The 15,312-nt window shown below is 33.3% G+C and overlaps 1 protein-coding gene across 3 annotated transcripts; it reads right to left on the bottom strand.

Annotated features, from left to right (window-relative positions):
• Positions 1-6,718: 6,718 nt before the first annotated feature.
• Positions 6,719-15,057, bottom strand: LOC104092092 (COP9 signalosome complex subunit 7). Of its 3 annotated transcripts, none has more exons than XM_009597595.4 (9): positions 14,693-15,057; positions 13,500-13,575; positions 12,584-12,672; positions 11,765-11,854; positions 11,358-11,402; positions 11,202-11,272; positions 7,966-8,104; positions 7,565-7,673; positions 6,719-7,051 (listed from the first exon to the last, which is right to left on the bottom strand). In XM_009597595.4, exons 1-8 carry the CDS (start codon positions 14,849-14,851, stop codon positions 7,599-7,601), a joined length of 744 nt encoding a protein of 247 aa, XP_009595890.1. In that variant the 5' UTR covers positions 14,852-15,057; the 3' UTR covers positions 6,719-7,051; positions 7,565-7,598. The 3 variants fall into 3 exon arrangements, with proteins under 3 accessions (XP_009595890.1, XP_009595889.1, XP_018624955.1); XM_009597594.4 differs by having other exon boundaries at positions 7,565-7,653; XM_018769439.3 differs by lacking the exon at positions 7,565-7,673 and having other exon boundaries at positions 6,835-7,051.
• Between the last annotated feature and the right edge of the window lie 255 nt (positions 15,058-15,312).

Raw genomic sequence — 15,312 nt, 5'->3', positions numbered from 1 at the left:
CCTTATTTGGGGATCCATCTTTGTGTATTGTGGTGGAACAATTAAATCATATAGCACATTCATATTTCTAGATAGAAATTATTTGATTCCTGACCCTGGACCGATTGTGATAGGGAGAACTTATCATAACTTGGCTAGATGCGTACAAGTACTGTTGTATATTAAATAATACATCACATACCAAATTTTATGTTGGCAATTTTGTCTCATAACCAATGGTTTAGCTATAATTGGAGGCATACAATTTCTGCTAAACCAACTTGGATTTAAACCAGCATTATCAAGATAAATCATCATAATTTATATTCTGGAACTGTGCTCTAATAATTTGAGCAATCAATCTTGCAAAAGCCAACTGCAAGTTGATAACAAATGCACATGTAACCATAGAATAGATGTATCTATTAAAATCATATAATAGTAAACGGTCCACATGGCAGGTGACTGAGCCCATATATTTATCACCTTATATTCGTTTCAGAAATCAAGGGATTCAATCCCAACCTTAACTGGTATATCATGAGAATAAGCAGTACAAGAGAATTCTTGAAGAATCTTCTATTTTTTTAATATATGCCAATGTAATTCTCAATTAATTTTTCGCATCATAATTGAACCGGGATGGTCAACCGGTCATGCAAACTAATATTTGTTTCGGTAAACCTCTAGTTTACTTGTGACATATGATTCCATCATCATGCTTATATTTGTGTAGTACAAATAGAAAGAAAATCGGGTAACCTATGATATTTACCCGTTATGATTATAGAGATATGAAGATATTCAATATTCCTTTCATTTATAGTCTCAATATGCCAACCACTTTGATTTATACATTTGAAACTCAAAAAGTTTCTTTTGAGACTTTACAATATCAGTGTCGTGAATAATTTTATTCATCCGGGTAGTAACAAATAAATTAATTTTTTCGTAGCTCTTAACAACTTTTGTACTACAAGATCTTTTGTCATACCATTCATATGGTAAATGTCTCCTTCACAGAGAAAATTATATCATAATAAATTTTCATGGTCAAAATCATCATAAGCAAAATCATTTCTTGCTTTAATTTTGCCTTTAATAACCTTTTATAAGACACAACAAAATATTTTTTGGCGTATCACATGTACGCGACCAATGACATATTTATGTAACCACAAAATAATATTTATTCTTTTTATTTTATTCAAACCTCCCTTATAGGTGAGTTATGTGGTATTCATCTAATCATGTATTGCATGTCTTTATTCATTACTTTTATCACATATTGCTACATTCACCTTTAGGAATGGGTCTGCATTCTCAATGCTTATCACAAGTCACATTCTCTTCAAGGAATGGATCATAATCAGCGGTGTGCTTTATTATTTTTCATACCAATTTGATGGTAAATATTGCCTTCACATTTTGAAGGACTATTTTGAGAATCCTTATTGTTCTCCTTTTATAATCATAGTGATGATTATTATTATTTTGATCTTTGAAACGCTCACGTTCATTGTTCAACCACTTGTCTTCATTTAGACTTATTATGCGCCGCTACCACATTCACTTCAAGAATGGAGCAAATCAAGTGGGACAATATTCATGCCTTTTCATGAAAAATATATTATTTTATTTCGGGGATATATTTTGATGATTCGGTAGTTATGGTCTTCCACACTTTATTTCAGTAATTGACTTCCATTTAATTTAATTTGTTTTAAAAAAAAATGGTTAAGATTATTCTGACATTGGCTTGCCTAGCAAGTGAAATGTTAGGCATCATCACGGTTCCGAATGTGGGAATTTCGGGTCGTGACATGTTTGGACATAAAAAAATATGAATTCCTAATAAAAGTAGTTTTTGAAGTTAAGTTGAAAAATATTTGGAATTTGAAATTGTGTTTGACATGCATTTCACTTGAAAAAATATTACAGTTTTGCGAGGGAAACCAAATTTTCATGAAAATAGGTAAAACCCACTTTTTCAAATTTAAAAACTCATCTTCAAATTTTTTTGAAACTCATCTTTAAAAGTTCAATTAAATGTATAACCAAACATGATTTGAAAATATTTTCCAGAAAAAAGGAAAAAAAAAAATATGTCCAAACAACTCCTAAATTAAACATTAAAATTCAACTGCTATATCCGTTAAGTACATGATATGATGAATGAATTACTCAAAAATATAGGCCGGAAGAATGCAATCCCCTGACTATTAATTACATCTAAGACAAATCTATAATATTGATGGACTAATCGTTTTATCCTTCTTGCTTTTTGGTCCCAGTCCTAGACCATAGAGTTCATCAACCTACCATCAAAGCCCTCACTGTTACTCATAGTATACCACATTATGAAGATTAACTTTTATACACAGACACTTTAAAAATAATTTACATATTAGAATCTTAACCTATTGTAGCAAAGAATCTTAACCTATTGTAGCAAGCAAACTACTTTTCTTTTCATGTTACTAATCTCGCTTTAGTTATTTAGATGACTAGATAGTATAAATCAACTGCTCTTAACTACATATCTATATCTATCTATCTATCTCTATCTATATTATTATAAAAGTATGAATATAATGTCGGTTTACAAAAATAACCTTATAATATTAAGAATAATAACTCATAATAAAAGGGTATAACCAAAATTCTAGATGTTAGCCTTATAATCCTAGTAGTTTTAGGACATAATACTATACGTTAGGAATCCTTCATGATTACCTTTAGGAATCCTATTAGTATAATTACTTTTGAGCATAGACATAATGCTACAAATTAGCAATCACGGTAGTGTTAGAATTCAATCTCATTATCTCGAAATCATTTATGTCGATACTATAAACATGTCAAAAAATGATGTGTCTAATTAAAGCAAAAAACTAAGTGAATATGTATTAGTGATTTCATGAAAAGTTAGGAAACCAATTTTTAGAAGAAAAGACATACGTTAATAAATAACTCAATACATTATCATTCTATAATATTGCATACCAAGAGAAAATAAAAGTATTACTGCTAAATGGATTTCATAAAGTATTGAAATTGAGAAAATATTTTTACGATACTATATTATTATATTATATTTGAATTGCTTTCCTACTCAAATAATATTTTTTATTATTAATTTTAGCTCTAAAATATTTTTTAGAAAATAATTCTATGTTGGATAAAAGTGTAATATTTTAGTTCAACATAAAATTAGAATCCTTAAACTAACGTACTTGGTTGATATTTTGTAAAATAAAATTGGAGAAGCTTTAGTTCGTCTAGCTTTAATGGAGGTCCACAGTAATTTACAATATCAGTATTCAAGGGATTATTGGATTCTAACAAATATAACTTGCAATGGAACTGGTACTTTCCTTCCATAACTTTGAATTCATTTGGGGAAAAACCAATATCCACTTTGACTCTTGGACATGTCGGTGCCTATCTAACCGTCTATGAAATCAAAAAGAGTATTAATATTTTGCAAATTGACTTCTAAAAACTCTTTTTTTTAAGTGAAGCGTAATGATAATACATGATTTTCTTTCCTGATATATTAATTATTTAGAAATTTTAAAGGCCGATAAAGATGATAATAATGACTTATATGGTTGTTGCATATTTTCAGCCAAGAAAAAATAATGTTATCTTATATTTAAGAATTTTAAATCAACTAAGATTATACTGGCAACTTTTAGAAAAGAATGTAGCTGAAAAATTTATGTTCATAATGGAAACGTTTTGTTAAATGAGCTTTAGTTTGAATAGAAATATAAAACACAATTTATAAAAATAAAAAAACCCCACCACGCATGGAAGATATGGATAATTGAGAAAAACTAGGCAGAAGAAACGTACGTGAAAAGAATTGATTGATACATAATTTATTTTGAGGCATAAAACATTTGATACATTATAGCTTACACTATATTCTTAAGGTAAATTATGATTAAAGACGTTAAATTTAATATTTGTTAGTTTTTTTTTTGATTTTTTTTTTTATAATTTCTATCATTTTAATCATATAGTTGTATCAGTTATATTTATATGTTCATTTATGAGTTTAGAATCGATAGTTTATTGAAGATCCTTTGCATTTTGACATTTTAGTATCCCAATTTCCAAAAAACAAATCCCAACTATAACGTTGTCCTATGAAACATTATATCCCTTTTTTTTTGTTAGTGACTTTTACTTTGCTCCGAAAGGAATTAAAATAAAAAGACAGCAGGTGACATTTTTCAAAATACTATTGAAAAGATAATTTTTGCAATATTGATTGATGCAGTAAGTTAGAGTATTCAAGAAGAGATTTTGCAATATTTATTCACATATTGGGTTGGATATGGTTTATGAAGATAAACTCACTCAAACCCACACACTTACATTCTCACCGATATATTGATGAACTTTATAAGCAACAAAACAAGGATTCATGTCCTAATTGCGAGTTGTTATATACATTAATAGTCATCCAAGTCACTAATTCTAAGGTTTTACATTCAGTTAAAACTGCGACTATGTATTCTCTCTTGCCAATACCATGTTTGAATCTTAAGATGAAATCTATAATTTATTTGTGTTAATATTATCCTTTGACAAATTTATTGGTCTTGGCAATACGATTTTTAATGATTTAAACGGGATACTACGTGTAAATGCTCTTATATAGAAAAAGGTAAGATCACAAAATAAAAAAGATTAGTATAATATTAAGAAGATCATACAAGTACTTGACGAAGCATAATCAAAGTTAAATCCTGAACAAGAATGAACTTTCAAGATTATATTATAAAAAGTCGACTCTGGTATAACAGGATTATTCTTTATAGATGCCTTCAGCGGAATCGAAATAATATTCTTATATCATGCATTACTTGCAAATGTAAGATTAAGATGCATGATATTGTTAGCAATAAGAACAAGTGGTGTACGAGCAGCAATTTTATTATGAGGTTATACAACTCACTTTAGATTTAATATACCTCTTCAAATAACTGAAATAACCATCACAAATATATCAAAGCAGAGTAATAGTACTAAATTTATAAGGAAAGCAAAAGTGATAATAAGGGATGAAGCGCTTTTGACTAAGCATTAAACGATCGAAACAATCGCCCAGAGTTTTAGAAATATATTGGATATTAATGAACTAGTTGGTGGAAAAATAATAATTTGGGAGGTAATTTCTGTCAAGTACTATCAGTAGTTCCAAAATCGACGAAAGCAGAAACTGTAAAAACTAGCTTGCCAAAATTATATTTATGGTCTCAAATGAAAAGGATTCAAATGACAAGAAATATAAAAATAAGAACAGATCCAACATTCAGTAATTTCTTGCTTCGTGTCGAAAACGAAGAAGAGCATCCAATAAAAGATAATTTGGTTCTTCCAGAACCCCAATGGTAATAGTAGTGCATTCAAAGTCATCCAAGTCACTAATTCTAAGGTTTTACATTCAGTTAAAACTGCGACTATGTATTCTCTCTTGCCATTACCATGTTTGAATCTTAAGATGAAATCTATAATTTATTTGTGTTTATATTATCCTTTGACAAATTTATTGGTCTTGGCAATACGATTTTTAATGATTTAAACGGGATACTACGTGTAAATGCCCTTATATAGAAAAAAGTAAGATCACAAAGTAAAAAAGATTAGTATAATATTAAGAAGGTCATACAAGTACTTGACGAAGCACAATCAAAGTTAAATCCTGAACAAGAATGAACTTTCAAGACTATATTATAAAAAGTCGACTCTGGTATCTAACCTTACTGCATTTAAGGTTAGGTTACCCCAATGGTAATAGTAGTGCATTTAAGGTTCAATCACCCCACTACTAAGTTTTATGGTAAAAACAAAATATTTTTCAGTTTCGACTCAGCAAAAGATTATACCAACAATTACTACCAAAAAGAATACTTAAATACTTTAATACCAAATGGCCTTCTACCGTACATGTTTGTTGTCAAGTTCTTTATTTCTTACGTATATTAGTGTCACCATATATATAGTAGACTAGAATAAAATTGATCTTCCATTGTATATAGGTTGATTTTGAAGAAAAATATGCCAGTCATGCTACTGAAAACTTAGATCCATCGAAAAGCTTATGTAATAGTACACAGATGGTATATACAAGTTTTAACGTCATACATGCAGAACTTATGATACTGATCAATGTGCTTCTAAGTATGTGTTTATCCCCGAATTCAACTTTCGTCTACCAAAACTAAAGAATATTATTTTAAATTCGTTTATGTTTTGTAATTATAATAAATAAAGCACAAGGACAAACATCCTAAATATTGGACTATATTTACAACAATATGTTTGCTTACACGAATAACTATATGTTGCCCTTTCAAGAGCGATATCAATATCGACAACAAAAGTTCTCGTTATAGCAGAGCAACCAAAGCATTAGAAGGAAACATTCACAAAAAAACATCATCTACAAAGAAATGTTCGATAAAATACCATCACATTAGATACCTTTAAACTAAAATACATAATTATCTAATTAACATGACTAGATTGATCATTTGTGATGTCCTTTAACTTTGAATTCACGTATTATGCTAATGTAATAATATTTTTCGACATTTAGATGATTGTTGTATTATTATATATAAATTTTCTCTCATTAATTAAATTATGTTGTTCCTTCGTATAAATAAATGTTTAAACCATCATGTATTATTATTAACATGCGCATGTTTATAGATACTAGTTCTCAAGAAATTGTTATCCATCTACAGCAAAAAGATCCTCCACATAAATCAGCTCCACAAGTTTCAGCCGCATCATCATATTTGAAGATCTTACCAACTCAAAAGGCAAACAGGATGAAAAATAATGGAGTTCAGTACAAAATATGGCTACCAATATTTGAGTCTGCAAGTTCCATTCACGGCAGGTTAAACTTTAAAGAGGTGAAACCGTCAGCTAAAGCACAAAGCATCTATGGTCGGAATGCTATCAACAAAAAAACTGGCCATGCAGCCTCTTTAATTCATCCTAACATAGCCCTACTCCATCACCTTAACCAATGGGGTGTCGTCTCCTGCAAATTTTACAAGTAAAAAGATCAGCAGATGAGAGACAATTCTATAAAGATTTAAGTTATACATTAACAATATAAGAAATCTTTGTGGATTCTACCTACCTTACTTTCCAGGTTACTAATTCTACTTTTAGTTACAGACACTTACCTGTAGTGTTATCTCTTAGGTGACCTTATAATGTAAAAATACTTCTACACTGCCAGTGTATAGATGTCAAACTCATTCTACAATTTGAAAGTGAAGGTTCCCAGGGTCTCTAGCAGTGAACTCGCATGAAACGATAGATCCAAATTTTTGGTTTGAAGCATCTTTACAATGGCAATTGACTGAAGTGACCCAGCAGTCCCCCCGTCCCAAGACACTATACTCCATTGGTTGTTCTTACGGATTAGCAAATAATAGGACTTAATCACATGTTTTAATATGACATATCTCACACGTCAATATACAGACCATGACTAGCTGCTAAAGGACTATAAAGTTTAATCCCGGGAATATTAGACTACTACTACCTCTTCGGTCGGCCTCGGTCTTCCTCATAATCCATCACTCCACCAGATTCAGAGTAGATCTCCTCATGCCCTCTGAAGTCAACATCGGCCTGCTTACAGTTTGTAGCTTCTGCCACAGAGTAAGTAAGACACATCGACAAAAATATCCCAGTGCTTAATTATAAAATGAGTCTTCAACATAACACAGTGCTTATATATGAAATGAGGGTTACTAAGACTCAAATGAGCGAACTACTAAGGCATTCTACCCAAAAGAAAGGAATGTCACATCCCAGGTTGACCAAGCCCATCCTATGAAAGGCACGATCACCATTCAATATGGTCTGGTGCATTGTGAAAAGCCCATATATGGTTTAGAATTAACATAGAGCTCATCTTTTGAAACACAATACTTGACTCACCTTCAAAGAGAGTGACTTCTTCACTTCGTCAACCCTTTCCTCAACTTCCTTCCGGTGCTTCCTGTCAGATTCACTCATTGTATCTGCCCATTTGATTTTCTCTTGAATTGAGATAAGAAGATTGTCTGATGTAGTCAACCTATGTTTTTCATCAAAAAAATGAAATGAATTAGCAAGTAGGTTGAAAAATTACAGTTAAATTTCACAGCTATTTTTAATCATCATGGCTAAGTCTCATAGTTTGCATGGACAACATTCACAGTTCACAAGGCCCTCCTCATTGTAAGAGGCATACACCAGGTTCACCAGAGTAACACCACACTGTACAGAAAAATGTCAAACACCTATAATCTTATCCCTCGCCTAACTACGGTGGTATACCTCAACTCCACAGACTCAATTTACATTTGATTTATGGCATAAAAAGTTGAGTGGGACTGTACTCAGTAAGTCAGATTATCACATAATTTCAGCCGGCAGTTACTATTTACATTGCCAAAGTTGTGTTGTTCATAGTTGCAAGAAGAGCACACAAGTATATATGCTTATCGAGAAAAAAAAAAGTATATATAACCATTGTGTAAATTGACATGAATTTGGCGGGATGCCTTCATTATTAGCTCAAATAAAATGGATGATCATCTTGACATGATGAATAACGTTGGCAAAATGATGTTTCCAAAATTGAGGTCCAAGATGGACTTGTTAATGGGTTGTTTCATTTGATACTAACCTTAAAACCAGAACAGGTAAGGAATAATATGCTTCTATGTCAAAATGGCTACTAATAAGGGGTTAAAATCTAGTCTATATTCCTAAACTAGAGGACAGAGATCCATCATCTAGGAAAGTTTGTGTTGACCACTCTTAGCACAACTTTGCGTCAAACATGACCTGGGCAGGACACAATTTCATTCTTATCCAATTTCTTGACTACTAAATCATTCAACAGACACAAGGACTCCACAAGGACTCATCCAAACATAAATCTGAACTTAACAATTTTTTGGTAGCTAGACATGGAAATTTTGGTAGAAAATAGAACCCAACATGAATGCAACTAAGTTATAGAAAAAGCCAAAGAGGAGGTGCAAAATGATCCAACGAGATAATGACTTGTTGCATGTCTCCAAGTCCGCTCAAATTAAAGTACCCCAAGAACCACGAGTGCCCCATGCCCCAAAAACCTCATTCTACCCTGTTTTCTTTTGACATTTTCAACAACCACAAACATTTAACTATTGGCTCTTCCCTTGAAAAGTCGAACACCTTTCAACTTTTCACCTTTTAAAAGCAAGGAGCAGAATTCCCAGAACCCCACAACATTTCCGCACTGGACAGCAGGGCCCAACCTTTTCCTCCTCCTGTTTGGGGCCAACATCTTTGAGCTAACACACCAGCATATGCAATGCTGCCTGCCTTACCTTCTGCATTTCAAGCTCCGGCAATAAGACAATGAACTGATCAAAGGCAAGACCCCCCAGCCAAAAACCTTCACTCTTTCTTCAAATCTCAGTCTTCATTACGGCTTTTAGCCCTTAATCGATCGAGGGCATTTCACTCCTAGTCCAGAAGGGAAGGGCTTGTTTGCGACAAGCAGTAGCTGGCAACGGTCTTTGACACATCTATAAGGTAAAGAGGCCTAAGGCAACGGTCTTTGACACATCTATAAGGTAAAGAGGCCTAAGGCTGGTCTCTTTCCTCTCATAACATGCCAGTTGAAAGTTCCTTGCTTTTTCCCTTGAACCGGGTATGAATTCCTAAATCCTTTTACCTCGACCAGCATAAACTCTTTTTATGCCCCAGGAAAAAGCTAAAAGTAAGGCATTCATCAAGCCAGAGCAAGTTTCACAGCTACCGATTCGCACTCATGGGTCAAAGAAGACAAGAGCTTTTTGCGGGGAAACTTGCAAGTGCAGTTTGGGGGGAGGGGGCGTTGACCCTACCTTATGAGTATTCGGATTGTAACAGTTCCAATGAACAGTCACTCACTTTTGACATCTTCATGTTTAATCTTCCTTAATCAAATCTCAGTCTTCAAGCCTATCTTCATGTTTTCATCTTCCTTAACCAAAACTCAGCCTTCAAATTTTCTGCCCATCTTCCTTAATCAAATCCTACTTCAATAAAAAACCGAACCTCCACTGGAAACTCATGTCTTCCTGGGACCCTGGTTGCCTATCCATGTGAGGAAACACCTCCCCCCTAACTTACTATATAAGCGCTTCACCAGAAACACTGCAATCTACATATCCTATCCCATAGTCCTAAAAAGTTTTCTTGTTTTTTACCAGCAGTGCTGAACTTCAAATAACAGCAACTAAATCTCTATATGCCATATGCTCATCAACATTGTAGGTCAACAACAATGGCATCTCCATAACCAAATAGAAACAGGCTGCACTCACTTTTCTTAAAAAGGGAAAAAGAAATGATGAAGAATAAAGAAGAATGATAAAAATAAGGTGACTGAACTCAACTTTTTCACTAACTGCTTCTCTGCTCTTCAATTACTTAATTGAAGAGAATTCCTTCATCAAATGCTTATTCAATCTACTAATAGCATCTACTTCTTTATTTCTCATCCGGTGATAGATATACATAATTTATCTTATTTAGGTACCCAGTGTTGAAATTTTTTCAAAAATCAGAGCATTCCTTTTTTAACTCAGGTATCCTGCTTTGAGAAATTTAAAGACTCAGCTTAATTTTTTTATTTTTTATTTTTTTTGAAAAGGAACTTCAGCTTAATTTTTTTTGATAAGTAAGAATTCTACTTGAAATTACATAGATATGTTTCCACTAAACGCCAAGTTCTTATAAGTTAAACTGGAAAAATGGCAAGATCCATAAGCAGGTGTAACTCAAATCACTCCTATAACCTAGCTGACTGCTTTGTTTTAAGAAAGAAAGAAAAACAGCAGTCTTTACAAATTGCAGCTCAGTAAGTCATTATGAAGCACAGGAGATCAAGACATGGAGGAGAAATACAGAAAAAGGACTTCAACAACAACTCTTAAGACCAGCTATTTGTGGACAGAAGATATTTGCTGTATAAATAGGACAACAGAATCTCGACAAGAAGGATCAATACACAACCCCAAGCCCGCAAAGAAATAACTAAATAATATACTCACACTCAGAAAATACGATAAGATACAATGGCGTTGCAATTAGACCCATCTAGATAAAAGCATAAACATAACCCCTTTTGAAGGAAAAAAACATAAGCATACCAGTCAGTTAAAGTTTGTAGCATATTCCCCAATTGACCAGGTCTGAGATCCCTCCCTGCAGCAAATTGTACCTATAGTTGTATGATGACAGTTAATTACCCTATGTCAGCCCATTGCAACCAAGAGTTGGCAAAACAGCAAAAGCATAGTACCAACCTCGAAGCATCTTTTCAACTGATCAAGCTTTCCTCTAACTATGCCCTATCCATGGATACAGAAAGATGGGAGTTAGTGAATTTTTTAACAAGAGACTGAAACATTAAATCAATTATTAGCAGCAAAGCCCACCCCACCCCACCCCCAAAACCACCAAAAAAACCCGGAAAGAAGTGAGGAAGAGAAGGAATAGGAAAAACTAGGGCCAGAAATAACCTATGAGGCAACAGAAACCACATTAAAAGATTAAGTTGAACTTCTATCCAGAAGGCAAAAAACTACCACTTGAACATCAGCAGAAGCAAATTCCAACAATAAACTTTAGCCCAACACACTTTCAATAGAGGAAAGTACAATGGTACCTCCATTAATAACACAATGATCCATGGACGAGAGCTGATACTCACCACATACATGCACTCATTTATGAGAAAATCTTCAAGTTCACGTACATTTGTGACATCCAACTCCTGCATAAGTTGATCATATGGAAGCTCCTGGAAAGACGAAAGGAGTCATTATTGGCAGTGACTAACAACAAACGATATCAGTGAAACAGAAGTCAAACAAGTACTCAACATGAACATCAAAGGTTTTGATATATGAACAGTTTATAGTGAAGAAACACAAAAAAGAATGTCAAAGACTCGAAAAAATAATGCATAAACTTTATTCTATTCCGCTATGAGAAATGTACTTGAGAGATATGCTAATCATGCAAGTCACAGGAAATATCTCATGAATAGTACGGTATATAGCTGTTTACATTGAGCAAAGTAGGCATATAACAAAGTATCCCATTATTTACTTGAATGGCATTATTTGAGTCATCGCCAATGAAGTACTTTATTGTTGTTGGTTGAAGAAACACTCAAATGTTACACAGCAACAAAAAGAAGGAAGCAACAACGAACTCATTCAAACTCAGGGAGGCCTAAGCAAACAACTTCAAGAATACTGATTCAATCCAACGTCAATGTCTTAAATTTACCAATAAATAGATTGTATCCATTATCCTGATCAGGTACCAAAAACAAAATTCAAAAGTTCCAACAAACAAGCATCAGAAAGCTAAGACATTTCTCTCATTCATTACAAGCTTCATTTTTGAAATTTTAGCAATAACTAACTGAAGAAAGGATGTGAATAAGGATGCATCAATTGCTCACTTTCACCAAAGGATAAATTAAAATGCCAAAAGTTTATTACATTTCAATATATTGTACCTTGCTTGTCTCAGCTAGCGTAAGCACAGTAAGCTGCTTCAACTTGAGAACTTGATCAGGCACCAACTGAGGAAGACGGCCAGCAATACCTATAGAACCACATACATGCTAAAACTGACAAATTTGAAATGCATTTAACACAGAACTCAGGAGTACATAATCTTCCCCTTACAAGACAACCCTCTTCGGTAATATGTTCATGGGCAATTCACAAACATATTTTCCCTAATCTGTATGTTTAGCACTTATTATTGCAGATGAAATTCCATCCCTTTCACACTAGGATCAATAGAAGGAAATCAATGCTAAGATTGTCTATCTTATGAAAGAGAAAGAGTAAATGTGACACTTGTCACTCAAGAGAAGTTTTAAGAAAAATAAACCGAGTCCCACTTTCTAGTGGAAATTTAGCACTATCATTAAACCTTTTTCCATTAAGGTAAGTGACATCGAGCACTGCATAGTTAAGGATGTAACAGTGTTACTCACCCATGGAGTTCACAGCAGTAGAAAGGGCAGCTAAGTCGTGCCCTAAATAACTTTCCAGCCAGTAATATACTCAGTTTTGGAGATACAACATTGTACTAATGTGATGTTTAACAATTAGAAGAATCCTCAAGATATTATACAGGTGGAAAAAAAAGCAGTCTTTTAGTGTCAAAAAATATCTCAAGCTGATAAGGTACAAGTTCCCCATACTATAAAACTTAAGGCATTTAATCTGACATCGGGCAGATGAAGAGTTACAAATAAAATGGCATAAAAGCAATAAAAAGAACTTTTCATAAATAAAAAAAACAGCATAAAAAGAACATTGTTGAAATCTCAAACATGAAAATCCCATCCAATCAGCTACTCGCTGTCCCGCCCCACCCAGTAAAAAAGAAGTGAATCAGATGTAAAAATGTATGCTTACTTTTGTAATCACTCCACGTTCCATGAGCAAACAAACGAAGCAAATCAAGATATATTGAATTTTCAGTTCCTTCAAGCTGCATACGGGTCCAACAAAAAAACAAATTAGCCGCAAATGTGGAAGGGATCCTAAAGTGTACATACAGCAACATGGCAACAGAGAGTTACCAACACAACTTGCCAATAGCATATCAAGGTGCACTTATTCCCAGATTTATATCTAATTGCATAAAGGAACTCTAAAGAGAATCACAACCTGGGATAATACCCATCTCAATATGCTTAGGGCTTTATGCTCTGAACTTGATGGGATTTGGAGGACAAATCCAAGTTGTTTCCTCAACAATCTACTGCACCCACTATGCTTCCTTAACCTCTCCTAAAATTTGTTCAATTTTGTAGTATCTCGATTCTATGTACTTCCACTCTGCATTTCCTGATTTTCATTCCTTTTGTACTTTGAATATCATCTGGTACTTTATCTGAAGATGAAGTACTATCTTTGCAGCTATATTTACCCATAACCTAACACATATAGGCTATTTAATTTTCAATGTGCAGCCTTTAATTGACCAAGAGTGTGTAGCTCATTAGCAAAACATTGTTGTCCTTTCACCCTTCCATCCCAGCTTAAACAAAGCTTTCCTATTCTGGGATATCCCCAATTTTTTCTCAAAATAATACAAGTTATTGTCGGCTTTATGAATTCTCCCTATACATTTAACTCTATTTAGACACATTTCATTGCAATATTCAAATACCTTTTTTATAACAGCAGCGCTGGACCAGTTTTCGCGTACCACAGACTAATCCAACATAATACCTGCTGTAACTATGCCCACAAAATCACTTAGTGTGCTGGGTTTTGATTCCAATATTCAATTACTTGGGGTTCCGACACTACATGTTCTTTATTTTCTACTGACATAAAGGGGGCACACAGTAATCAAGCAAGTGATTCAATGTGACATGAAAACCCACTAACCAAATTATCAGAAAAAAATGCCATCATATTCTGGATATTACCAAAGCAATAACATAACATAAACACAACACAATGTGTACTGTAAATACCATGAAACCTAGAAAAAAAAACACAGAAATACAAACAATTCGACACAAAACCGACTAACCCAAATCAGAAAAATAAAATCCAATCAAATCAAATCAATAGCAGAAAGAATAAGCAGGAACCTCAACAACGTTGGTAACAGAAAGAATCTCAGAGAAAGCGAAAAGTGAGGGATGCGAAGTGGCTTCACTAATCACGTTGTTAAGGGCAGAACCCTTGAGTGCTGATGCTTGTTTCACAAAGTAGTCGATGTGCTCCGCTTGTTTTTGTTCGATATCCATCTCTCAAGGAATTTGAATTTCTCCAAACAAATTAAAAAGTATTAATCACAAAAAAAATCAGGGATGATAAGGGTTCAATTACATTTATATAGAAGAAAAAAATTAGGGTTTCCGAATATAGTTTATGTCTCGACTGAAATTTTTGAGTCCCGGCAAAGGAAGGATCAAGGAATGAAGCTCTTTTTTAGTCTGGCTAATCTGATTTTATAGGATGCGCCAGTCGAGGGTCGTTTTAACAGAGGATGTTTGTATTGGGTTAAAAGTTATAGATTTTAAGCCAAAATAACTTAAAACAAGCCAAAAATAATAAATTGGTCACCAATTAAATAAGTTGGGTGTTTTAGTGTTTGGCTAATATCAAAAATAGTTTTTAAGTCAAAATAACTTAAAATAAGCCAAAAGTAATATGTTGGTCCCCAATTAAATAAGTTGGTCCCCAACTTATTATTTTTTGGCTTAAA

This window comes from Nicotiana tomentosiformis, chromosome 1, assembly GCF_000390325.3.
Source record: "Nicotiana tomentosiformis chromosome 1, ASM39032v3, whole genome shotgun sequence".
In the NCBI taxonomy this organism is placed as follows: domain Eukaryota; kingdom Viridiplantae; phylum Streptophyta; class Magnoliopsida; order Solanales; family Solanaceae; genus Nicotiana; species Nicotiana tomentosiformis.
The sequence above is the reverse complement of the archived record's forward strand: the minus strand, read 5'-3'. Positions and strand labels throughout refer to the sequence as shown.